This window comes from Pyxicephalus adspersus, chromosome 2, assembly GCF_032062135.1.
Source record: "Pyxicephalus adspersus chromosome 2, UCB_Pads_2.0, whole genome shotgun sequence".
NCBI lineage: Eukaryota > Metazoa > Chordata > Amphibia > Anura > Pyxicephalidae > Pyxicephalus > Pyxicephalus adspersus.
In genome coordinates, this window is record NC_092859.1 from 127,704,642 (window position 1) to 127,731,184 (window position 26,543).

Here is a 26,543-nt window from a genome sequence, read left to right on the forward strand (position 1 = left end):
GAGAGGATACACTTTCATCAGTGAAGCTGGGTAATTCAGCAAACCTGGAATGGATTTCCTAAAAGTCATTAGCTATTTTTTTGGCAAATGTTTTCAATTCTGGACCACATCGATTCCAGGTTTGCTGGATCACCCAGCTTCACTGACGAAAGTGTATCCTCTCCAGTCTTGGAGAGCTGTAATCAATCAGGGCCATAAGCTGCTAGGGCTTTATAGCCTTTCTGCTCACAGTCCCCATCATCTGTTGTAGCATTTAGCTGGGTGAATCTATGCTGAAGAGTTTCTCATCTGATTTACTGTTGCTGATCTTGCCTATTTTTGACCCTGTGAGTTTATGCTGCCTAGTCTGACCATTTGACTGTGACCCTGGCTTGTGTTATGCCCTTGTGTGCTTTGACTGGTGGACGGATTATCTGTGTATGACCTCTGCTCTGTATTCTGGATTTGTCTGTGTTGGAATCTTGGTACTGCTTTATCTGTGGGCTCCTGGTCCTCTGCCAGCCCTTCCCCAGGCACCATCCCTTGTGCACTGGGTCCTGGGGGCAAACGTGTGTTGGGAAAATCAACCAGTTGCCTGAGGCTGAGCAGGGGCTTGGTATAGGTGAGTGTGGCATTAGATTGGGCTACTGGTGTCTGGCAAGTACTGTTGCTGGACCAGGGCCTTACAATAATACTTTCATACATCATAACATAAATAACTATAACATACATAACAAAATAACATAAAATCCTAGTGGAAAACAAATAAAAATAGGTTTTTGCATATTTTTCACAAAATTGATTTGATTGGTAGATTTTTCCCCATCCTCCGCTGTGTCTACAGGAGGAAGGGGATCCCCCATTAGGGATCTTCCGTCGGCAGCCGAAGCGAGCCACAACAAGGAGGCTGAAGAGTCGCACCCTCATGATGCATTATTAAATCATAATAATAATAATAAAATAAAATCATAAATAAAAATCATAAAATCATAAAAAAATAATAATAATAAAATCATAATAATAAATATTATCATAAGGATTTACCAAACACACCTTTAGGTAGCTTATATTTATAATAATTTTATATAATATTAATGCTATAATATTATATAATAATATTATTTTATACCCAACCCTACAATCAGCAAAGAGCAAATGTTAATTTTAAACAACTGAAACCACAGTTAGGGAACAGTTTTAAAAATGTATTAATATCACCTGTGGTTTTTCAGTAGAATACAATACGTTAGATAAAATGAAATTGGTGCAATCTAACTTGTATCTGCATCCAAATCTATCCCCAAAGTGGACATAAAAACAACCATGCACAGTTGTGTATTGTAGCCAAAATGCAGCAGTCAAGCAAAGTCAAACAGAATAAAGTTAAATAAAGAAATTGCAAAAAGTCACAAATATTCCAGATAGGAAATGAAGTTCATCCATCTTACGTTCTCAAAACTCTCTAGCCTACTTTACATCAGAACATATTCTTTTATAAAAAATCTGCCTCCCCACCTCCAATAATTGCTAACCTTGTTTTTGTGACAAAAAATATGGGCTGCAGTAAATTCCCAAATTTAATAAAGCATTGGTTTAGGATTAGCTACTTGTAGCAATCCACTTCCTCTCTTTTACATCAGCCTTTCTGGCACCTACTAGAGATGTCAGCTAAGGCCTAAAACATACCTCGTGTAAACATGTGTACTGTATATGGTATGGAGGCACATTCTCTTCTCCCTTGATTTCAACATGGATTTTCAGTCTGATTGCACCAGAGACTGCAGATTTATCTGTTCTTTTCTCTAAAAAAATAAAGAAATACATATTTTTTTAGCCTAATAGCAGTAATTGTTAATATTATGTTATTCAAAGTTCTTTGCCAAACAAAAATAATCATGGAGATTTCCAACAGATGTGCATATATATATATATATATATATATCTTATATATTGTGACATGGCAAAAGGGGTAATCTTGGAGGGAAGATATATTTCTCCTCGTTTCCTCTCCTATGGGAGAGATTAACCAGCAACAGGTCTTCTGGGATTCCAGACCTGGTTTTGCATGTCACTCAGAAGTGTTGTGATCCAGGCCAGAGTTTGGTTTTGTCTGGCCAATAATTACTGCACAGCTGTGAGCAGCAGGTAAAAGGGGAAGGAAAGGAAGGAAACACTCTCTGACCTGGGCACTGGGAAGCTGCCTGGGAGAGCCATTGTTGTACTACATGTGAGTAAAGATTGCTGGAAAGTGTGGGTTAAGTTGGCTGGGTTAGCCACCAACTGGTACAGAGGAATCTGCCTGCTGTTTAGTTAGTGCCTGACTGGCTAGGATTTATTTTTGATTTGTTTTATCTTATGCAACCTTTTAATAAAACTGACTGTGGGTCATCAGTTTCGACCTTAACTACTGTCTCCAATGTGCTTCATACACCTCTCCTGCAGTCTGAGAGTACCTCTTACCCCAGAAGAGGCGATCCCACAAAGGTGGTATACCACAATATATATATATATATATATATATGTGTATATATACAGTACATACAAGTATGCATAGATACTAGACCAGTAGTGAATTATTTCTACAGAAAACAATCTGCTTGCCTTTTCACAGTGAATTTATGACAATGACTGTCATGATGATTATTAACTGCCTTTTAAAAAATCAGCCTACTCCAATCAACTGAAAAACTACTAAATATTTTCTTATTCAGTTTAGATATTTTTTGCAGATTTGCATATTAGGCATTTACTTATAACTTCAGGTTCAATGTTAAACAGTGACTGAATACCACACAACTAATGCATGTGATTCAGAAATGCATGTTTAATTACAATAAGTAAGATTTTCTTGTAAAATATGGAAAAAAAATATTAAAATACTGATAAAACAAATACCATAAACTACTTGCATATTTAAAATACCAAATACAATGTAGTGAGTTGATTAATTTTTTCGATGACCTTTTCATTGCATTGGCCTGAAGCTACAGTGACCAAAGACCTTCCATTTTATTTAATACTACAAGAACTGTTGAATCTCCTCAGCCACACTCTATATTATCACAATTACAGGTAGTCCCTGGGTTACATATGAGCTAGGGACTGTAGGTTTGTTCTTAAGTTGAGTTTTTATTTAAGTCTGAACAGGTACATTATTTTATTAAATGTAATTAGGATGGATGTTTGTCTCAACATATTATTAGGCAGCGTGGTGTCAGTTACTGTATAAAATCCTCACTGTGAGTTAATAACAAACAAAAAAAAAACAAAGCAAATAAAAAAAAACTTTATGGAGCCTAGACATTCAATAACTTCTGGAGCAGGCTGTGTTTGATATGCAAAAAGAGACAATTGCAGAGTTTGTCTTGGTTATTAAAGAGTTACACGAGGTTGCAGAAGAGCTTAGTTCTTAGGATTACCCACATTCCTTTTCTTGCAGCCAGGTGTGTATCTGCACACCACTGCTTCTGTGTGTTGATTGCATTGCCATGCCACACAACAAGTGCAGGGCTGGGGCTTTTTCTTGAGACAAGCTGCTGACATCACTGGAAGTCTTCTCAGATTCCACTTCATAAAATCAGGTACTTACTACTCAGGCAAGAGCAAACTTGTTTCTGGGTTTACCAAAGCAAATAAAAAAAAACTTTATGGAGCCTAGACATTCAATAACTTCTGGAGCAGGCTGTGTTTGATATGCAAAAAGAAACATCTGCAGAGTTTGTCTTGGTCATTAAAGAGGTACAACCAAGAGACTTCTGCAAATCATGCAAACCGTCCCCCTCCTCCTCAGTACTACTTGCAGAAGATTGAATGACGCCCAATTTTCTTCTAAACACTTCATGTGAAACCAGTCTGTCATAGGTATGTTTCCTTGGCTCTGTGTTATCTTGCAGCCTTGGCCCACAGTTGCATAGAATGGTTCTTGCATGACACATTAGTGGGTCATTGTAGTAGGCACTGAACCATGCCCACAGTGCAATGCCAAGGTGAAAAAATAGTAGTTTTTATCCTGTTTCTGCATTGAAGATAGTTAGAATATGTTTTATTTATGAAATGGTTGGGAGGTGTTGGGAGGGGTAGGAAGTATGACTGGCAGGATTTCAGGCAAGCTGATGTTGGGATTTAGCTCTCACGTTAACAGAATATTATATTGAGAAAATGAAAAGCTGCCATTGCTACTCTTCCTAGAAGTTTGGTTGTCTGTTTTTAAAAATTTGACAAGCCTGCATATCGGACATGTCACAGAATAGTCAGAAATCCTAATCTGCAAACTTTTTCAGTGAATTGGAAGTTACTGAAAACATTTGACATTTGTTGCATTAATCAGTAAGATTGTAATGCCTCCTAACAATAATTACCTTAAAATGCAATTTTTAAAAAAAGTAGCACACATTCTTTTCATGTAACTTAGTGCAGACTATACCCTCTTAGTGAAAATTTGTAAATAATAAAACTTGTGGACAATCAATGTCAGCTTCCAATCACTGACTTGAAATAGACTCTCCTGAAGCATAAGCTTATGTAAATGAAGAAGCTTTGTCTCAGATCACACAATGTTCAAAGTCTAAGTAAGCAAGTAAAAGAATGCAAACATGAGATGTCAGATTTGGTGTATGATGGTTAGCAAGCAATTAGCTCTGAATAAATGACAGATCAGATACAGAGAAGGTGAAAATTGAAATATGCAGATGAGAAATGAGACATCTCTAAAGTCTAACTTTATAGCTTATTGCAACATTTTCTGAGGTGACTATGTGAGAATAATAATTAAGCAGCACACCCACAAAAAAGAAAGTGATGAGTAAACCAGGTCCTAGTATTACAGGTCCCACATATCACCAACTGTAACTAGGCTGCAAATCCACTTCACCACCAACATATTAAAATATTTAATTGTAGGTGATGCATGTCTTATCACAGCCCCCTGTTCACTGTCAAGCGGGTGTAGATGATAACATTTTTATAGCACCTGTCTCCTGTAATTGTACACCTCTATATCTTTCACAAGTTGCTAACTTTCCTCCTATCTGATATAACTAATCCTTAATGTAAAAACAAATGAAATAGTAAAACAAACAGAATGAAAAAAAAACTTTCAAATAAACACAGTGCATGTATTTAAACTAAATATAATCTTTAACTTATAATTTCAAAACTCCTTTTTATCAGTCTCAAATGTAAAATATAAAAGGTGACTAAGCTCCTAACTTATCTCCCAATTGCAAATGTCTTCTCGATGCCTACTTTTATCTTACTCCCACCTGCTGCTTGTTTTCTTCTCAGCCCCTTTCTAGACCAGTGATCACCCCATTCTCTTCTCACTACTGTGTTCTCTTTCTTCCTCCCCATACCAGAGTTTGTCTTTGCTACCATTCTCTCTCTTCCCACTCATGTGTACCACTTTACCCCCACCACAAGTCTATGTTCCCTTTTACTTCCTTCCTACACTTGTGTATTTACCTATTCTTACTTGTTGTTTCCTTCTCACAATTGTGTTTTTCCCTCAACACTCCAAACTTTTCCCTTTTCCCCCATACCCAGCACCCCGCCCCATATCTGTGTTTTTTTATTTCTCCATCACCATAGTTGTCTCTCCTTACATAATTGTTACACTTCCTCACCATGCTTTCCTTCCTACATCCCCATAGATGTATTATATTTACACCAAACACCTTCCCTTTCCGCACTCTAAACCCCAACTTCTTCATTTTCTTATTTTCAACCTTAATACCCATGTTCTCCTCAATGTCAACCCATGTTCTCCACAATGTCAATTCCTGTATTCTATTCCTTCCTGGCCTTTACATCTGTGTTCTCCACACTTCTAACTCAAACACTTCCTCACTCCCTCTGTTCCACAGCCATGTGTCCCATACCCGTGTTTCCTCATTTGAAACCTATGCTTTAATTTCTTTACCACTTCTGCTTACTGCCTATGTTCTCCTAACTCCATCTTTACATCAGCATTCTTCACACTTACAACCCTTTTTTCTTCTAACTTTTTTAAACTTAGATGCCCAGACAAAATTTAACAGTGTTGGTATGAGTCACTCAACTCAACAACAAATTTTTTTTTAATTGGCAGTCTTTTCAATTGACAGTGTTTTCAATTGACTAGTTCTCTTCTGCAAGCTTAATTAATGTTCTCACAGCAAGGTGTATTTAACATTACCATTTAAAAGGTTGTATTGGGGTCACAAATGGGGTATATCCTGTTCTCTTCTCACTTCCAATTCATCTCCATGTTCCTGTCATTTCCTTTCCCATGTCAATGTTATTTCACTCCTTGCCTACACCTCTACGTTCCATATTTAGGCCTGATTTATTAAAGCTCTCCAAGGCTGGAGAGGATACACTTTCATTAGTGAACCTGGGTGATCCAGCAAACTTGGAATGGAATTCTTCAAAGTAATTTGCTACTTGTTAGCAAATGTTTTCAATCCTGGACCAGATCCATTTCAGGTTGTTTGGATCACCTTGGTTCACTGATGAAAGTGTATCGTCCCCAGCCTTGGAGAACTTTATTAAATCCAGACCTGTGTTCTTTCCTGCTACCCACCAATTAAATTATTTAGGGAACAAACCTAATTTGGTCTACAGTGCATGACTGCACAATACAAAAAATAATGAAAATGATGCTTCTTGCAACTATAACATTAATCATTATATTTAACAAGCACTGCACTTCATCATGACACCTGATTTACACACACATTGCCACATTACACTGGTCAACAAACATTTTCCTGCCAAACAGAATAAAGTCATTTCACGTTATGTTTGATGCACAGATTCCAATTATGGTTTTGGTTTTGCTAGATTGGCTCCAGTTTTTGAAATAATGACCTCAATAATAACCTCATAGAAAACCAATGAAACATGAAAATTAGGCAAAAAAGCTAGATATGCCTAAGTATACAAAATTATATGTTTGAAATACTTAATGTCAATATATTCTTTAATCAGTATATTTACAGAACTAATCACAAATAAGTCATTGAAAAACCCAGTTTGTATGATTACAATCACATTGAAGGCTCCAGCAGTAGTCAGCCATCATGTGTCTATCCCATCTGCCCTGATACCTTTCTTCCATCACCTTTATGTCTTGATGGAACCTCTCCCCTTGTTCCTCACTGAAATCGCCAAGGTTTTCTGGAAATGTTTGCAAATGGCAATGGAGATAGTGTAACCCTATGCTCAAAGTAGCACCAACATTTTTAAAGTTTAAGAGCAAGTTTTGTACCAGTTCTTCATAATTATGTGCTTTATGGTTACCCAAGAAGTTCTTAACAACCATGACATAGCTGTGCCAGGCAGAAGCTTTAGCATCAGTCATGTAACTTGTGAAATTTGAATCATTTATCAGTTTCTGAATCTGGGGTCTATGAAAGATTCCTGCTTTTAATTTTTCAGTACTTAATCAGGTGAGAATCTATAAATGTATTTGAAGCAATCACCGTCTTCAGAGTTCATAGCATTCGTGTTCAGAGCTCTAACAAATTGCTTCATTAATCCCAGCTTTATGTGTAATGGAGGAAGAATGATTTTTTTTTTTTTTGTTTGTCAACCATTGGCTCGTTAATGATGTTTGCTGCACCTTTTTTCATGTTTACCCCTGGAGGCCATTCCAGTGATCCTGCTTTGCTCTACTATCCCACAAACAGATGAAACATGGGTATTTTGTGTATCGCCTTTGCTGTCCAAATAGGAAGTTTATTTTTAAACTAACACATATGGACCATTGTTGTTCATGATAGCAAAGCTTTTGTAAGACCAATATGATATTTTCATATTCTTCTTTATGTTTTGTTGAGTTTCTGGTACTCCCATATGGGCTAGTAGTCCAGGGATGTTACAACAGTACACAAAGTCTCCATCTTCACTGAAATATGGTAGGAGTTTCACCTCTCCTGTCCCATAAACCGTTATTTTAATTTCTGGTCTCAGACAGTTTTTTCCTTTTAGCCTGGATGCTAAAAGTTCTGCTCCTTATTTTGACAGACTTAGGTCACATAATAAATCATGGAGCTCTTCTTGGGAGAACTGCTGGTTTGATAAAACACTTCATATTCACTTCCACTGCTAACTCCTGGATTACACGCCAAAACCTGTATATCCTCCATGCCGGATACAGGAATTTTAGGGATTGTGCTGAACACTGGTATGGGAACATCAGAACCATCCGGCACAGGGCGACTTGCTGATTCCAAATCAGGGTACCCCCACTTGTTTTTCTTGTAAGGATTGAAACCTTTTACATTCACAGCACAAAAATACCAATCATTATGATGATTTTTTGTCTCTCGCCATACCACAGGTATACCGAATTTCAAACTTTTCAAAAATGTAAGTTAATGCAATGTACCAAATGCTAAATCTTCTGGAAGACCAGTGTAAAGTGAAGGTGAACAGATGTATGCCTCCCCATGTTTACAGACAGCAAAATATTTCAAAATTTTATAAGACAGTAAATGTCCAACATAATAATATTCTTCTAGGATTGGGAATGCCCAGTTTCTTCCACTGCAAGCAAAAATTACATTTCAGAAATTTCATGTCAGTTTCATGTAAAATATATTATGGCTGTCATGGTCTATCCTAATACAGTAGCTATCATTTTGCATGACATTAGGTAGATGATTTGAATATATACGTATTTTATGAGATTTTTAAGAACATTTTGGTTAAATGGAGATGGCCTGATTCATGCAATAATTCACATTCACTTTTTTAATATATATATATATATAAAAAAGGTTAATTCTTTTTTTTCAGGATATTTGCCTAGCAATGTTAATGTCCAATATAATATTATTCATCTAGGATTGGATGAATTTTAAAAAAATTGGTCTTTAGGTAATTAGGTAAATTGGCCTTTTGTACTCTTTTCAGGCTATTTGCCTAACAATGCTCATGCTATTCGAGTATCTGTTTTATCATACTTTCCATCTGTGACCAGCTTTTAAATATCCCATGAAATGCTGCTGTCAGTATCAGTAACCCAAGAAAAAATAAATGTATGTGAGATTATGATTTATTTTTTTTATTTTGCCCAAACATACACTTTAAAGAAGCAATAACCTTGGCAGCAGAGGCACTGAGCAAAGAAATGATTGTTCGGCTGTCCCTTTACTATTTGTCTAGTGGCAGAACTAGGTTAGTTAGTGGCTGGGGAGATGTATAGAATGGCAGTAGTTTCTCCTCACAGCTCACTACAGTGGCAAAACCTCACTAAATTGCTGAAAAATAACAAAACAGCAAATTTTTTCTAAGGAAATCTTGGATAGTCTTGTTTTGGTTATTTTTCATATATAACAAAACTTGACAGTAATTAAACCTAATCTACCCATTGTTCTACCCAATGAACACAGGAAGAATACATAGAAGACATAGAATATGCTAGTTCTGTGCTGGGTATGCTGGTTTAGGTAAAGATTTCCTGGTTATGTTAAAGATATGCTATCTACACTGGTTCAGGATACACTGGTTCTCTTCAGCAACAACATTTAAAGGTAAAATTAAGCAATTATATATACATTTCAACTGTGGTGTAATCTAAACAATTTTGTGTAATGAAACACGTTTTATTCATTAGGGGTTGGTAGCTTCTAGCTTTCAAGGACAAAATTGCAAAAACTATTATTATTATACCACAACATGTCAAAAGGGTTTTCTTTTCCTTCAAACACTTAAGGGTCTGCAATACTGCAGTATCCTGGTGCACTGGTCTTAAAGTGGAACCCCATGGTCTCCCGAATAAAGAAAGATTGGTGCTTGAAAGTGCACCTGTTAGAAGTTCTTTTTCTAAGTTTCACAAATACCTGTTTACACTGACAGTATATTTCCACTCAATTTATCCTCCTGAAAAGGGGTGACAACATTATGTCTGATTTCCTAACAGCTTTTTACCCTGTACCTGCTTAAACTACAGTGTGAGAGGGAACTGGCAAGTTTCACATCTACCTGGAAGTGTTGCCCAATCAGAATTTGTCTGTAGAGGTGGCAATGAAAACTGCTGCGGTTTATGCATACACCATGCAAGCAATTTTTTTTTAGTGATAGAGTTATCCGAGACATTAAACTCTATTTTACACATCCTTATGTAATATGGCAGCTTTCATTGCTGAAATCCTACTGAAAATGTACTGAAACTCTGCTTTCTGAAACACTGTTCCCATGAAAGAAATCTTTATGAGCATACCTGTTCTGGGCAGTGATTAACATTGGTAATGCAAGAGGTTTATGTGACAGTTGCATTACTTTGTACATTTTTATTTACTCTGTATTTTTGTTGTATTGTATTCATTAATCAATAAAAATATTATTTGAAACCAATGTTGCTAAAAAATGATAAAAGAGGAGTGTTCACAACTAGGAAGCAAATTGCTGGCAGAATTGATGTTCCATCCACAGTACACAAGCATTAGTCCTGAACTGCTGCAAGCTACATGACTTTTTTTCCAATATGGCAGCAGACATACAACATTTCTGTTTCAGAAGCTCAGAGTTACCTAAGTTGTACCAGACATCCATTTCCCCGCTGAGGGTTCTCACGTCGACAATTGTTTGCCCAAGAAAGTCATCAGATTCTTTCTTAAAGTGCTGCTTCACTCTGGACTTTATATCATCATCTTCATCCCAGACTCTCACCTTTATTCTGTCTGTGGAATTATGACATTCACTACAATGAAAACAATAAATAAAAATGTAAGTTTAAAGAAAAAAAAATCTTTTAAGGGCAAAACTATGAATGATAATCAAGATTACATTTTGTTTTTTGTTTTTTAAACATATTCATGTTTTACATGTTAACCAAATTAGGATTATTCCACTCTTCATTATTCCACCATTTGGGGACACAAATGAGGCTTATACATCACAAACTAAGTGAACTTGGGATTGGTTTAAACTCAAAGCCTTTAAATGTGCTTTAAGTCTTCAGAATATGTATGTATAGAAAAGTTCCTTCCTTCATTCATACTACTAAAAGTTTAAACCGGTTAAACAGTTGAATGTGGGGACTTTAAACATAGACTCTATGGGTCTATTGCACAAGAACTAGTATGGGTTAAACATGGAATTTATGCTTTTGAAAAGGAACTTTACTGGTCCATACTGGTAATTTGTCAGGAAGTCATATCTGCCTTCATAGGTCACAAACTAGTTCCTCAATGAGGAATTAATGTCACTCATATTGAATCCAAACACGATCAGCTTTCCTAATCTTTAACTAGCAAGTGGCCTGCTACACATGGAATGGATGTTTCTGTCAGCTGCTCTAAAACAATGGCCCCAAATTCAGTACTCAAGGGTTAGGATCTACATCAATGTTTAGAAATTCTCTAACAGTCAGTACTAAATAAAATAACAAATGGATTAAAAATGATCGTTTTTATATCATAATTTGGTCCTCATGTGGCTCCAGAAGACTAGAGTTGAGGACCCCTGTTTAAAAGCACAGGTCCGCTTTTATGACACACTTCCTTTAAAAAAAAAAACTGTGCTGAGAACATACTTGGGCTGTCAAAGTTGACATTTCCACCTGAAATGTTGGCTGTGTGGTTTTTATAAAGATCCAATAATTGTAAAATATGTTAACATTACTGCCCTGTAGTATATAGAACATTGGTCCTGATATATTAAAGCACTCCAAGGCTGGAGAGGATACACTTTCATCAGTAAAGCTGGGTGATCCAGCAAACCTTGAATTGATTTGTTCAAAGCTGTTTGCAATTTGCTAGCAAAGGTTTTTAATCCTGGACCAGATCTATCAGGTTCACCGAAAGTGTATCCTCTGCAGCCTTGGAGGGCTTTAATAAATCAGGCCCATTGTGTTAGGGAGACGTCAGAATTACTAATCTGTATACTTGCTCTAGATCAAAAGTATTTACTTTATTGATCAGAATGACAACAAAGCAACTAGAATCCTAAAACAGAGAAGTTCTTAGTAGTCTGTGGAATTCTTTTAGTACAGCTTCCTTTAAGGTTTTCAAGTCCAAATACAACCTTAGATTTTAACTTTAAATGAAGGAAAGGACAAATACAACAAATCTTACCCAATTCTTTTGATAGAGTATTATCTTGAGTTTTAAATAAAGATTTGTTGTAATTTTGTATGTACTTTTTGAACTAGTCCAGTGGAGCCGTCAGGCACTGTCAATAGGATTTGATGGGCAAATGCTTGGACATCGGAAGGTGCATTTAAGCTGCAATTGATTTGCTTTGAGCTTTTTTAGCATTTTCATAGAATTTTTTAGGAAGAGAAAAGTGAACAAAAGCCTGCTGACACTAGTCCATACCAGTGTGCCAGGAAGAGGGTAACAATTTGAACATAACCACCCCCATTATCTTTTCCACCCTGTCAGGCCCAAGTGGTAAGACAGAAAGTGATGTTCTTCAATCCATGAAGATATCCACCTGTAGACTGGTAGCTGTCAGTAGGAGGAGGGGGGCAGACTGATTAATAAATATGAGCAGAAGAAATGAAATAAATTATGTGTATGCTTTAACATTGTAGGATCCATGCTCATCACTTCAGGACCATGGACAGTGCTCTTCTAAAGCAAGCACAGCACAGTATCAACCATATGAAAAGCACCAAACCTATTTCCATGCAATGTTAGGAAATAGAAAATGCACTGCAGCACTTGGCAATGTAGTAGAGGTATTTATCAATCTTTAGAAAGGGAACACCTTTATTGCAGCTCATCTTGCTTATTTTGCCTTCCAAACAACATTATGAATTATGAGGTATGGAGTTTTAGAGAGGAGCCATGGATCACAAAACACGTCCAACTGTTTTTCTACCAGCACATTACATTTTGCTTGTATTCTTTCAGATCTTTTCATACATAGTGTATACTATTTGCTATTTTTTCAAAAATACTAAACATTTAATGAAAAAAATTACTGAGTTAACTTTGACAAGGCATTTTCTTCTATTGCCTTGTTATCTTTTCATTGTCATACCTTTATAGAACAGTATAATGTAACATAAAGAAAAAGTAAAACAAATTGTATCCATTAAATGCACAATACAGATTACAAGGACACGATGCCACTTCAACATAAATCTAGCTGCATTTGCATTTAATAATATATATCGTAATACATTGAAATAGTGTGTTCAAAGCTGACAGGAATACATGACAGCAGATGGATAGCTTAAACCAAAGCTGATTTCTAAGCTCCTGAGATGCATCTGAAAGCTTTTTCACCCATTCACTGCTGATGTTTCCTGCAAAGTGGAATAGAATACACAAGCTTTTACTGCACTGGGGAATGTATTTGTTCTGCTGACTTCTCTGCACACCAGAGACATAAGACATCCTCACTGCTCTTACAGTTTGCAGCTTAAATATTTCAAACTCATTTAATAGGCAATACAAAGTTAGTTGTTAGTCATATGAAGGCTTTAACGCTTAGCAAGCAACTTACTATACAACAACTATACGCAGCACTGTACGTTAAATAGGGGGAGCAAATGACAGACAGTGAAACAAAAGGAGAAGAGGACCCTGCCCCGAGGAGCTTACAATCTAATCTACGAGGTGGGGGAAGTCTCATACAAAAGGAGGGGAGATATGGAGTGGTGGGAAGTAGTTTTAAGAGACAAAAGAAGACGGGTAGGCATGTCTGAAAAAGTGTGTTTTGAGTGCTCTTTTAAATGAGCAGAAAGGCAGCTCTAGAAAAGTCTTGGAGCCGTGCGTGTGGTGAGGTAATGAGTGAGGAAGTCAGTAGTAGGTCATTGGAGGAGCAAAGAGAGCGGCTAGGGGGTATTTTTCTACCAGGTCAGAAAGGTAGGTTGGACAGGAGCTGTGTGGGGATTGAGGTGAAATGGAAGCAAATGAAGGGAACTACAAAGAGAGGCAGCAGAAGAGTGGTGGGAAGGATGGATGAATCTTTCCATAATAGATTGTAGAGGAGATAAGGATGGATGAATCTATTCATAATAGATTGTAGAGGAGAGAGTCGGTTTAGTGGAATACCAGAGAGGAGGATGTTACAGTAGTCCAGACGAGAGATGATAAGAGCGTGTACAAGGAGTTTGGTGGTCTCAGGGGACAGGTAGGGGTGAATTTTGGAGATGTTGCGTAGGTGAAAGTGACAGGACCTGGAAATGTTCTTAATATGGGGGGTAAATGAGAGGGCAGAACCGAAGGTGATGCCAAGACAATGTGCCTGAGGGGAGGGATGATTGACTGTGTTGTTAACCATTAGGAATGTGTCAGAGGGAAGTTTGGAATTTGAAGGGGGAAAAATGATAAGCGGATTCATTCAGGTTGAGTTTCAGAAATCTGTGAGACATCCATGATGATGTGGCTGACAGGCAGCATGAAACCTTGTCCAGGACTGAGGAAGACAAGTCAGGGGTGGACAGATAGATTTGAGTGTCATCAGCATACAAATGGTACTGCAAGCCAAAGGAGGATATGAGAATACCAAATGAGGAGGTGTACAGAAAGAAGAGAACCAGTCCAAGGACTGACCCTTGGGAAACGCCAACAGGGAGGAGAGTTGGAGAGAAGGAAGTAACATTGAAAGAAACTTGAAAGGTGCAGTCAGACAGGTAGGAAGTAAACCAAGAGAGAGCAGTGTCACTGATACCAACAGAGCACAAAATTTGGATTAGAAGGGGGTGATGAACAGTGTCAAATGCAGAGGAAAGATCAAGGAGAAGGAGGAGGGAAAAGTTGCTTTGAGACTTAGCTCTATGGAGGTCATTGGCCACTTTAGTAAGGGCTGTTTCGGTGGAATGGGCACCTGGGAAGCCAGACTGGAGAGTGTCAAGGAGAGAGTTGCTGCTCAGGTAATCAGTGGGTCTTTTGCAAACAAGGCGCTCAAGGAGTTTGCAAACATATGGGAGAAGGTTTATGGGACAGTGAGTTCAGTGTTAAAGTGTTGTAGACTAGCTTTGTAGTCCATAAAGTCAGTGGTGAGGCCAGATTTCCTTCACTGGTACTCAGCTGCATGAACAATCTTTTGTAAGTGTTTGGTGTGATTGTTGTGCAAGAGAAAGAGATTGGTTGAACTGGGTGGCAGCTTAATTTAGGGAGGTGATTTTGGAGAGAGTGGGGGTGAGGGATGTAAAGCAGTTTGAAAATAGGCCGTGGACAAGGTTACGGAAATCTCTCTGCCATTGGCCAGGTCTGGGATGTGGTGAGGGGGGCAGGAGTTAGATAGTGTAAGGCACTTACCTGTCCAGCGAGCCCGCAGCGTCATCCACTGCAACATTAAAGTCACCAAGGATGAGGGTGAGCAGGTCATGGTAAAGAATATGTTGAAGCCAAGAGGCAAAGTTGTCCAAAAATTGTAAGACTGGGGAGGCGGTAGACAACAGCAACAATAAGGGTTAGGGGATGGAAAAGACAAACGGAAGGGACTTGAGCGTGAAAAAGAGAGAGGGCAGGGTAGGGAGGACTCTGTATGTGCAGTTAGGTGAGGGAATGAGACCCACACCACCCCCTACTCTGTTGCCGGTTCTAGGGGTATGTGTGAAGTGCAGGCCTCCATAAGAGAGAGCAGCAGCAGAGGCAGAGTCGGAGGAGGAAAGCTAAGTTTCAGTGAGAGCCAGGAAGTTTAGAGAGGAGAAGGTTGTGGATAGAAGTTATTTATTGCCAACAGATCTGGCATTCATAGACTGTCAGATAAAGGGGGTAAGAACTTCTAGGCAGTGGGGATAGTAATAAGGTTAAGAGGAGGGTAAATGTTGGTGAGAGGATAGAGAAGAGCGAGCTGTGAGAGGGATTAGGGTTGGGTGAGATGTCACCAGCAAGTAGTAAAAGAAAGAAAAGATGCAGAAGTACAGACAGAGAAAGCAGGAGAGTGAAAAAGCAAACAAAGAAGGGGCTAACAGACTAAAAGGGAGGGGAGGGGAGAAGAGGGAATATAGCAAGCAAAGAGAGTGCAGGATGAGAAATACATAGTAACAGGTAATTGTCATAAGAGTACATAATGCAGTGCAGGAGACTGAAGTCCATGTGAGCAGCTCCTGTAATATGGGTTGTAGTGAAGCTTGTTATCTTTTTGAGTTCCAGGAGTGGGATAGCAATCAGTCAGGGAGAAGCTTGATTAAAAATAAACAGTTCAGGATAGCAGCAGCAGAGGTAGGGTAGGCATTCAGGTGGTGCAATGAAGGTTCAGTCCAGAGGTATGAGGTGGGAGTAACAGAGTGTAATGGTATGTCAAAATCTTTTCCAATCTCTGGTTTAATTCCCTGGATTCATTCTCAAAGCACCTATAATTTGGCACTTAAGATTTGGCCACGTGACCTAGTCTGATGTTTATATAGATGTGCTTTGGGCCCTGAATATGGAAGGACTGATGGGAGTAACAGGGAATTTTGGATATCAGTTGAATCTGGGTGGGGGAGGGGATTGGCAAGCAATAAAATCAATTAAGACTAAATGTGGACAAATGAATAGGGAACAGATAGTGCTATGGCCAGATTCAAATTTGTGCAATAAATTCATCTAAAATGCACAGCATACCATAGACAATCACATGAAAATTGCACACAGAATGGGGATGGCAGTCAGATTGCACAGCACACCAAAGAAATTTACTGATCGGTATTAGAATATTTATGATTGGTTTGTTTATTCCATTTAGTTCATCGATATTGCATTTGGAATACAACCTTTTTTTCATTCAGCCATCAAAATTCAATATCTTGGTGGCGGAAAGGTTATTTAAACCACATAAAAACCTTTCTTGCCACTGTGTACAATTCATACCCTATCACCTAATACTTCTTGTATTTCCACTATTCTAACTGGTATAAATGAAATCTCCTGAGGTCTAGGATGAGATTGGATGGGATGTAAGCAGTAGACTAAATAATATAGTGCATAGAAGGTGCTTTCTGATTCTGAATTCTCACAGGACAACAGAGCAGTGATGTAACCTCACAAAGCTCCCAGATTAGAAAGGAATTGTGGCATTCAGGTCATGTTGGCGTGACAATATTAACAAAGAAAAGGAAAAATCCAAGCTGCACTATACTGTGTAACATAACGGGATCACAGCATGCCCCTGGAGTTACTGGGTCAGAGTGCAAATGCAGTCACTGATTTTGCAACAGTACTATATTTTATGCAGACTTTGGCATGTATAAATGGTTTAAGGAATCAGAAAACTGCGACATGTCATATAAACATTTTTCTTCATTATTTTGTTTTATTTATTTTTAGTTGATAATGACAAACAGAAATATCTAGGAGTTGTTTGAATAATCGAATATGAACCCCTGGCAGCTAATTACAATTTAAATACATTCACTGCAATTATAGCTGCCTGCACAATCACTCCATTAGCATATAGTTCTTACAGTGGCCACCACAAGTCCAGACCTACCCAAATTGTATATACCCAACAGCCTCGATGGCTTTGGACCCACCTTCTTCCATTAATGCGGAATACTATTGCTTAGAATGGCACTGTGATGAGTAGGGAGGAGGGTCAGAATGGCAACTCTGAGCATTGCATTGCAAAGCAACCAAGTTTTGGAGTTTATGGGTGATCCACACACCACTGTACAAGCACCTGGAGATGCCGACTCTTCAGGATGTTAAGGTTTGCTACCTTTTTTATTGGTTTGTATTAGGTGTTTTATGGTTAACTAGTAACAATGAAATTGGTAAATTCCATCTGTGCTGATTGCTGAACAAGTACCTCTGGAGAGAGAACTTTCTTTACCGCATACTCTGTACCAATAAAATGTAGCTATCTAGTAGCTATGCAAGATCAACTATGATGTAAAAGCACAACATGGAGATCATGATTCACTCTTTTAACACCTATGTCAACTAAGTATTTACACCTTTAAACATCCACGTTTGAAGCATATTTAGTTAACTGGTACACCACCAGAGAATCCTTAGATTCTGATCCTATCTCTTGGAGCATATTGCTTTACTGATATGTTTACCCATTTATGAACCATTTCTTTTTATCAGAATCACTGCTTTTTTAACCTTGGCATTCATTAATTTTTAGAAAATGTTATTTCCGGAACAAAAATGTATACTGTGTTGTTTTCTAGTTTGCATAGCTTCCAGCAAATTATCTTTCACCTTGATAGCTACTATTCAACATACGCTTTCCAGGCATGTTTCCTTATGATGCTCACATCATATCAGCTCTAGTCAGTTTGACCTTACTGTTCATCATGCATGTTTCCTGTCTGATATAATTATTTATTTTATTTACTGGAGATCATGTTATCAACATTGTGATTTGCATATGTTCAACTATAAACTTAAAGTCTTTTATGAGTCGTGTCATATAATCAGATGCACTTTGTAAAATAAATTGTTTCATGGATCATATAAAAGGTCACCTGTAATTAATTGTATGACAGCTAGTATGACATAGCATATTGTTGTAATATGTTAACCACTACCAAAGTGCAAACATCTGCAGTTAAAGGATTTAAAAGTATGATGTGCGCATGTTATTATTTACTGTAGAATATTGTAGTAACCCCCTCCCCCCCACACACACACTCATACCAAAGGGGTAATAAGTAGGTTTATGTGCTGTATCCTTTGTTCTTTCTGCAACCAGTGCACTTCTTTTTTCCACTCTGGTGTGTTGGCAAGCTCTTTATTTCTTCACATACAATGCATTATAGGTGATGACATTGGAATAGGCTATACCAGATGGTGTGTTGCCAGGTTTGGGATATCCTCACATACAGTGCATTGTAAGTAATGGCATCAGAGAGGATACAACCAATGGACCAGCTTATTGCTATTGATTGTCCATCAAGGGGAATCCTGCAGGAGGAAGGAATAAGGTAAACATCCCTGTAAATGTCTTAGCCCTGAGCACAATTAGCAATGAACCCTTACTATGTGGGAAGGGGAATTGCATGGTCATTTCTGTGCTGATTAAAATTCAGCTTTTATACTCACCTTTCCTCCTGCTTGGGCCCCTTATAAATGCTATATAGAACAAAACATCCCTTAAAGATTCTACTGATTAGATTCCTGGTGCTACAGTTCCTCCCAACTTCTCCTTATGTGTCACAATAGGAGTGGCAGGGAGATGAACCCCTGCGAAATGCAGAAATCTGGCACTCTCAGAAGATTCACATTTATATGATTATTCAGAGCAACAATCAGTGGTGTGGGGAGTTGGAGAATATAATTTTTCATGGAAGGAGCATTTTATAGACTTTCAATTTAGGCAACAGTAGGTAAAAAAAAATTATAAAAATAATAACGAGGCAGCTTTGCAGATAGCTAAAAAAAATGCATGCTGCTCAACAGTATTTTCTTTAGGCAATTTTGAGTATGAACTATGCATTCTGAATATTAAGGTAAGCCTTGGTCTTTATTACATTTTTTCTAATATACCTTTTAGAAAGTATAAACTTTGCAGCTACTAGCAATTAAAAAAATGAAGCCAGAGCTTGTGAGTCCCGTTTGAAAATGCATAGGCACTATGTACTACATTAGAACAGAGTGTAAATCAGTATGACGTACAACTAATTAACTACCTTTTCCTTTATATATACCAATCTATGATGAAACACGTACTATTTTGTTGTTTGATGTAACCTTCCTGGATAGGAACAAAAAAGTGTGACCTTTTGTCTACTAAATCAGTGCATTGGACAAGTATTTCTCTGTCAGCTATTCACCATTACTATTGTACAATAAAACAACATTGAATAAACCAAAGATCTATGACACTAATAAATTACTTGTCAATATAATTCACTATCCAATGACACTGTATTGAACTAATGGTGTAATGGATTCCTAAAGCCTGTCATGCTCTCCTATTAGTAAGCAGATAGAGAACCTATAAACAGTGTCTTCATTAGGAGCTTAGGTACTTACAAGTGAAAGATTTCATTCCACACTGGGTTAAGGTTTCCAAATATGGTTTTAGTTCTTCTCTTGGTTTTTCCAATTTGGACAGTCACATAAGGGTCGCTAGAGCCTGTTTTGTCTTTTGCTTGTAACCCCTGAGCACAAACCACTGCAAAATTAATTAGAATGTTAAAATTCTAGACTACAAACTTTGTTCTAATAATCAAGTCCAAACATATAATATTATTAAAGATTAGAAACTCAAGTTTGTGGTATATTCCAAAACAGCAGATACCCATAATTTGCGAAGCAGGTGACCAAGTACATTTTTTAGGTATTAACTAAAAAGCCTAAAGTAAACCTAACCTCCAGTACTTAAGTGTAAGTATATTGGGGTGCAATTGGGAGTAATCATGTTAGTCTCACACAATTCCTGTGTCCTTATAAAAAAAACTTGGACCAAGTTGTAGTTGGGCCTCAGCTTCTGGTCAAGTTGATATCAAGTCCCATCTGCTTTCCTGCATGATGCAACAATCAAATGCTTAAGCCACTACTGTCCATTGACGTTCAGAGGCTAAAACAAAGAAGAAATGCCTGTTTTAAGCTTTACCCTCTCTCCTAACCAGCATCTGCTTCTGTGCCATCACCCACTCTTCCCATCTTACACTGAAGCCAACTGGTCAGCTGTGCTGCTGGTAAAGCTGACAAGTTTGTAGCATGTTATGCTGTGCTCATATACTGGTGGCCCTTAATGTATTCAAATGCTAAATGGCTGTCTGGCTACCCTCATATACCTGAAGCGAGCTTAAAATCAATAAATAGCTGGATATTTTACCTAGTAATCATTAAAAAAGGCAAATGCAAAAAGCAAATGAATCTCAAATTGGCATCAAGCTTTGATAAAACACAATATATTGCATTAGGTTTGTAGCCCTTCTTACCACTTTAAAAATGCTTACTATTCATTCTCATATAAACCTACCACTTCCAGGTTGTGAAACAATTAATAACAAAAGGAAAGCACACAGCTTGCTCAAATTTGCATTTTTATTCATTTTCAATATGGTGTCCTCAGATAACAGCTTTCATTAGGTTTGAATGGACTCTTCCAGGGTAAAAACACTTTACTTTTCTAGCCAATTGAAACAGATGAGTTTTACAAAATAGTCCAATGTAATAATACAAGCACTTATCATCCCAGCCATAGAACTATAATATATAAACTGTTGGTAAAATTGCCTTTATTAGTTTGATAGCTGTCTGGAAGCTGTTGAAATGCTAGAAAATGGGCAGCATTGGTCTAATGTTTAAATATTTTATAAAATGTTTACTTTTAAAAGAAATACTCTTGAATTGCTTGTTGCAAAGAAAATGCTGATGGATATTCAAAAATGTGATCTAAATGCTCTTTATAAAATGTTTGACCTGATCTAACAAAATGTCCATCTTAAAAAAAAAATAAATAAAAATAAATAAATAAATAAATAAATAAAAAAATTGTCTGACCTGTGATGTTGATTTTAGCTGACCACTTAGAAGTTCCATCTAAAACGCTTTGCTTGGCAGCCTTGGTATGATGCACAAAGTCCTCTTTGCATATTTGGAAAACCTCCTGAATAAGCTCAAAAACTTCTGGACAGTTTCTTTCTCGGATTTTCATTCTTTCCTTCATTGCCATTATTATATGTTGTGTTTTGTCCTCTGCTCCATGCTTGGAACTCTTTTCTGCAGCTCCTTAAAAGAAAAACATTATATGTTATATTCACCAATAAATTAAAAACTGCTTCCATACAAAAAAGTGTTCTTTTTTCCTCGGTTTATATGAAAGTCATATTATGTCAAGGAGCAGATGTTTACTGAAGCTTGTGTGGTTTCAGTTGAATACCACAACACAGGCTTCTAATATTTGTGAATGTCTCCATTGCTTTATTGATTAAAATTCCCAGTTCCACCAACTGCTGACACATCCATAAAACCAAACAATTGTGGTACAACTCAACTCCAGTTCAGTTTATTTTCATTTTCATTGAATAGAATATGGAAATATTAGAGCCTCTATCAGGTTAATATTATGGTTTGAGCACCCACTCACGACAATCAACAATAGAGAAACAGCCATAAACAAAAAGCATTTTTAGTAGAATGTAGAGGGGGTTATACCCTTTTCTTTTTATTTTTGTCTATGCATTCCTATTCTGATGACATAAATACAAAGATCATTCTTGTAGTTAGAATTAAAGGAAAGTTTAGAAGACAGTCAGGGTCAACTAATCTGTGCATGTTAAAAGACATGGTAAAAACATGATTGCCGACTACTGATTTGACTACTGAGACAAATAAGTTTAAACCATGACAACTACAATGGCCTTGCTTCAGTAATAGTATGAATAGCATGCTGTTCAGTAGGAACTTTTGCCAATCACAGATAAACTGTGACCACATAAATTATACATGAACACTAGCTTGAATGACCCCAAAAGGCCCAGATTCACATTCACATACCCCAAAAACAGTGTGTGCAAGGTAAGAACCATTGCAGAGATGAATAGGTATTAGGAGTTGCCAACTACAGTAGCCTTGCCTGAGAAATTACATCACATTGGAAGAAGGTAAGGCCCAGCTTTCAACTTTGCCATTCCCGGAGAAACTGTGACTACCTAAACAACACATAAACACTAGCCTATTCTTCCCATGAGTCCCAGACACACATTCAGCTACCACAAAAACTTACTTGAGAGCATTAAAAATAACCAACAGTACAAATGTAAGCAAGGTAGAAACCAGTAACATAGTTGAGAAAATTAAAACTTAATAGGAGGGAGGAAACTAACTCACTATCTATGGTCTTCAGGTCAGTGCATGTACCCCGAGACCGACCTAAGAAATCCCTCTTCCCTCACACAACAGTCCCAATCAGACTACAATTAATTATATTAACTATAAATATATAGTTATTGTGCATAAACATGCACTCCTCTCTGACACAGTATACATTCAGCATTCAAGACTTCCTTTCATTGGGACTTTAGAGGGCCATTATTCTGACTTTGCCTCCATGTTACTCATGACAAGGTGTTTGGTCCTAATTAAGGAAGTTAGAGGAGTCCGTCAATTAGTTAGAGATGTCACTTAGACCAAAGTTTGAGGATTCTGTTAGGGGAAATGGGGACTTAGAAGTGTGAGGCATTTAGACAATAAAATCTATTCTTTCCTTAGGAAGTGCTTACAAAAGTCAATATTTACTTTGCATGCTTTGGTTACGTGCGTAACAAGAAAAAATAGGAACTGAACCACTTTCTTATTGTTACAATGAAAATAAAAATAATTTTTTTTCTGCATATGTTAACACCCATAGTAATCGAGCCATAATAACTGAGCCCTGCTGATTCATCCATACTAATTTGGAAGTATTTGCTGTTAAAAACTAGGCATCTTCACATGCTTGGCCAGTTTTCTAATGCTTCATGTGAAGCTGCATCTAAAACATCACACTGAACATTCAGGGCAAGAACCATTAAACACTCACGGCTGTTAAACAGCCGTCCTTCAGAATTAATCCAATATCCACAGCTATCAATAAGTGTCGGAAGGCTGTTGGCGTGGATTGATTATATTTTCTATGCATCAGTATACAACTGAAAAGTCTACATACAGGAAAAACAGAAGACCAACTGTAATATCTTATTAAAAGAAATTTAGAGTGTAATCAATTTTAAATTGCTACAGCTACAGTTTTTGCAAGTCTTTTCTGCTGCTAATTCTTTAGTTACTAAGATTCTATTACATGAAAATGTAGCAATGTAAAAAAAAGAGAAGAGAGAAATATACCCAAAATGCCTATATATTATATGTATTGATTTTTTTACTATGAACTTCAAATGTATTTGTAATAAAGTCTGAAACTGAACTCCAGCCTAAGCTTTCTTCCTTTTACACTGTCATGAAAGCATAATGTCCCATTTCTCTGAACACATCACCTTTCACACAAGAATCAATAGAAACTGAAATGGGCATCCTATACCCACCTCATTTTCGGATAAACCACTGATTTCCAATATATTTCCTTTCCATTCTTTAAGTCATTTAGTGTCTGTGTCATGGTTGGGTGTTACCTAGGGTGGGCTGCTTCCAGGATTAGCCACTCCAGCCTGAAATTTAAATCCTAATTTATAGGAATTTGCATTCCTATTTGGCACAGTGATCTCCACTTGTGTAATGGTGTTGCTATCTTTTATGCAAATTGCTGGGAGCTCAAGATTGACTAGAGATATTTTAGATTTACTAAAAGCATTTTATAATTTTGTAACATTTAGTTGTTTAAGAACATCCAATTTTTAAGCCCCCTTTTAGACTTGTGGCTGCAAACTGTTCACAGCCACCCCTATTTAATACTGTCAGTTTAACCTTGGAGTTGTTGTGTCCACTCAAACCCACTCGCTTGCATGACACAGAGAGTGAGTTTGCAGCAGTTCAGTGTTTTTAGAAAGTTGATGGATCTTTCTCAGTCCTTTACCAGCAATTGCAACCACTTTCCAACCGCTGTGTGCTGCAGTTGAAGGCAGCTGCTTTAAAATCAATAGAAGCTGCTGGCTGCTCAAGGACAGCCACAAGCAACATTTTGCGTTCAACAACTGGGGCCGCAATCCACCACAACCACACTGCAACTGCCTACAACTGTCTACAGAAAGTGGTTCCAAACCACTGAATCAGATGAATGGGAACTATTGGCAGAGATGTGGTCAACCGCAGGTCCAAAATAAGCCTAGTAGTCAGCATTTCTCCTGTTCTGCACAAGCTAACCTTGGTCAATATATCCAAGACAGGAGGGATGATGATTGTGAATAATAAAATCTTGTAAAATTGTCAGTTAATCCATCACATGATGAACGTTTGAGCAAAAATTTTACAACTATCAAAATACTGGAAAGACAGACAAAAATGACTAACCCTAAATGTTTAATGGACTGTGCATAAAAAGAGAGCATTAGGAAAGCTCAAGAGGTGGGAAGACAGCGCTGCATAATATGTTGGCGCTATATAAATCCTGTTTATTAATAATAATACTTATAATAATACTTAATAATAATAATTTTCTACTGCAGATACTTCAGTCAGTAACTTATATAAGGTCACAGGGTGCAGTATAAAAGCATCAGCCTGAGACAATAGGCCTGATTTATTATAGCTCTCCGAGGCTGGAGAGGATACACTTTCATGAGTGAACCTGGGTAATCCAGCAAATCTGGAATGGATCTAGTCCAGGATTAAAAACTTTTGTTAACAAATAGCAAATTACTTTTAAGAAATCCATTCCGGGCTTGCTGGAGCCAGCTTCACTGATGAAAGTGTTTTTTCTTCAGACCTTTAATAAATCAGGCCGATATGTGAGAACACAACCAAGAACAGCACATGTACTAAGTTTAATATTTTTATTATCTCCGAGCCAACATCTTAGTCCAGAAAGTAGATTCTTACTAGTGGTGGATGAATAGGTACAACTGGAGTTAATGTCAACTGGGTTTTGAGCCTTTTTGACCTTGGATTGAAGCTCACAGTTTGAACAATCCAAGCTTGAATTCCAATTTTGGATATCCAGGCTGGCACTTTTCCAACGATTATCCAATGATAGACTGCCACAGTAGCACACCTGTGCTGATGTCAGTGCAGCACTTTATAAAAAGTATGGCACAGCCAGCCAAGATGCCATTTTCTTCTGCTAGTCTAGGATAGAGCTTGGCGATAACAGATAGAATTAAAAAAAAGAAAGATGAGCAGAAGGCAAAGGGACAGAGATTTCTGTCGCAAGTGAGACTACGTGCAGGTTGAGGACCCACTTTACAGGTTAAGTGGTTGTAAAAGTTATTTAAGATTGTTGAAGTTATATTATGGCATGATGCTGGGATATGCTGTGAAACATGATGCTGTGAAACAATATATTTGTTTGGCCATTTTATCCAAAAACCTTGGTGTCATTTTTGTTTGTGTTTGGACCAGGGTGTTTAATGGGTGGTGGATGGTTGAACAACTGTGAGTTACATGATAGCTATTTCAGTCAAGGAGCAGGCATTGCTTGCTGCTGGTTATTTAGGGGAAAAGTAGGTAGATACTTTTGGGGAAAAAAGTGCTAGGGAACAGTGTAATTGTTAACCAAGTGGAATCACATTCATTTATTTACCAAATACACAGGCAATTTTTTCCCATTGTTATTAAAAAAAATTCACCCTATTTTCTTTAACCAAGTGGAATCATATCAATTATTTTGGGTCATACACAGACTAGTAACATTTTGCCTTTTTTCTCAGGACAATACGTTCAATGGAACTAGAAATGGATTGAGACTGCCCCATGCTGTCCAAAGTTCACAATTTCTATTGATTTTCACCATTAATAATTATTTTATCATTTTTTTTCAATCCAAATTAGAATTCTTAGATTTCTTAAGCAATTCAACTGGATATAGTCATATTTATGCATATTCATATGCATGTTCATGTATATTTTTTTAATTCTTCTCACTTCTAATGGTGATTTTGGATGATGCTTGAGAAAAAATCTGGAGAGAACAGCAGATTGTCAGGTTACATGCTATACTTTCTGTGACAAGTAACAAATGAGTGTGATACATCTACACATTAATCACCATACATGTAAATAATGTGAAAATGTCCACATATTCATGGTGTGAAATTAGAGGGGCTGGCCTACTATAGCACTTTTGTTGTGTCCACCTTTTTTACA

General features: G+C 37.3%; 1 protein-coding gene across 1 annotated transcript in view; it reads right to left on the reverse strand.

Annotated features, from left to right (window-relative positions):
- Positions 1–26,543, reverse strand: part of UNC13C (unc-13 homolog C) — a gene marked incomplete in the record, with an annotated part of 288,759 nt that overhangs the window by 163,987 nt on the left and 98,229 nt on the right. Inside the window, 4 exon segments of the mRNA XM_072402358.1 lie at positions 1,666–1,781; positions 10,494–10,663; positions 19,833–19,974; positions 21,312–21,539. Of these exon segments, the coding sequence (XP_072258459.1) occupies positions 1,666–1,781; positions 10,494–10,663; positions 19,833–19,974; positions 21,312–21,539 (656 nt within the window).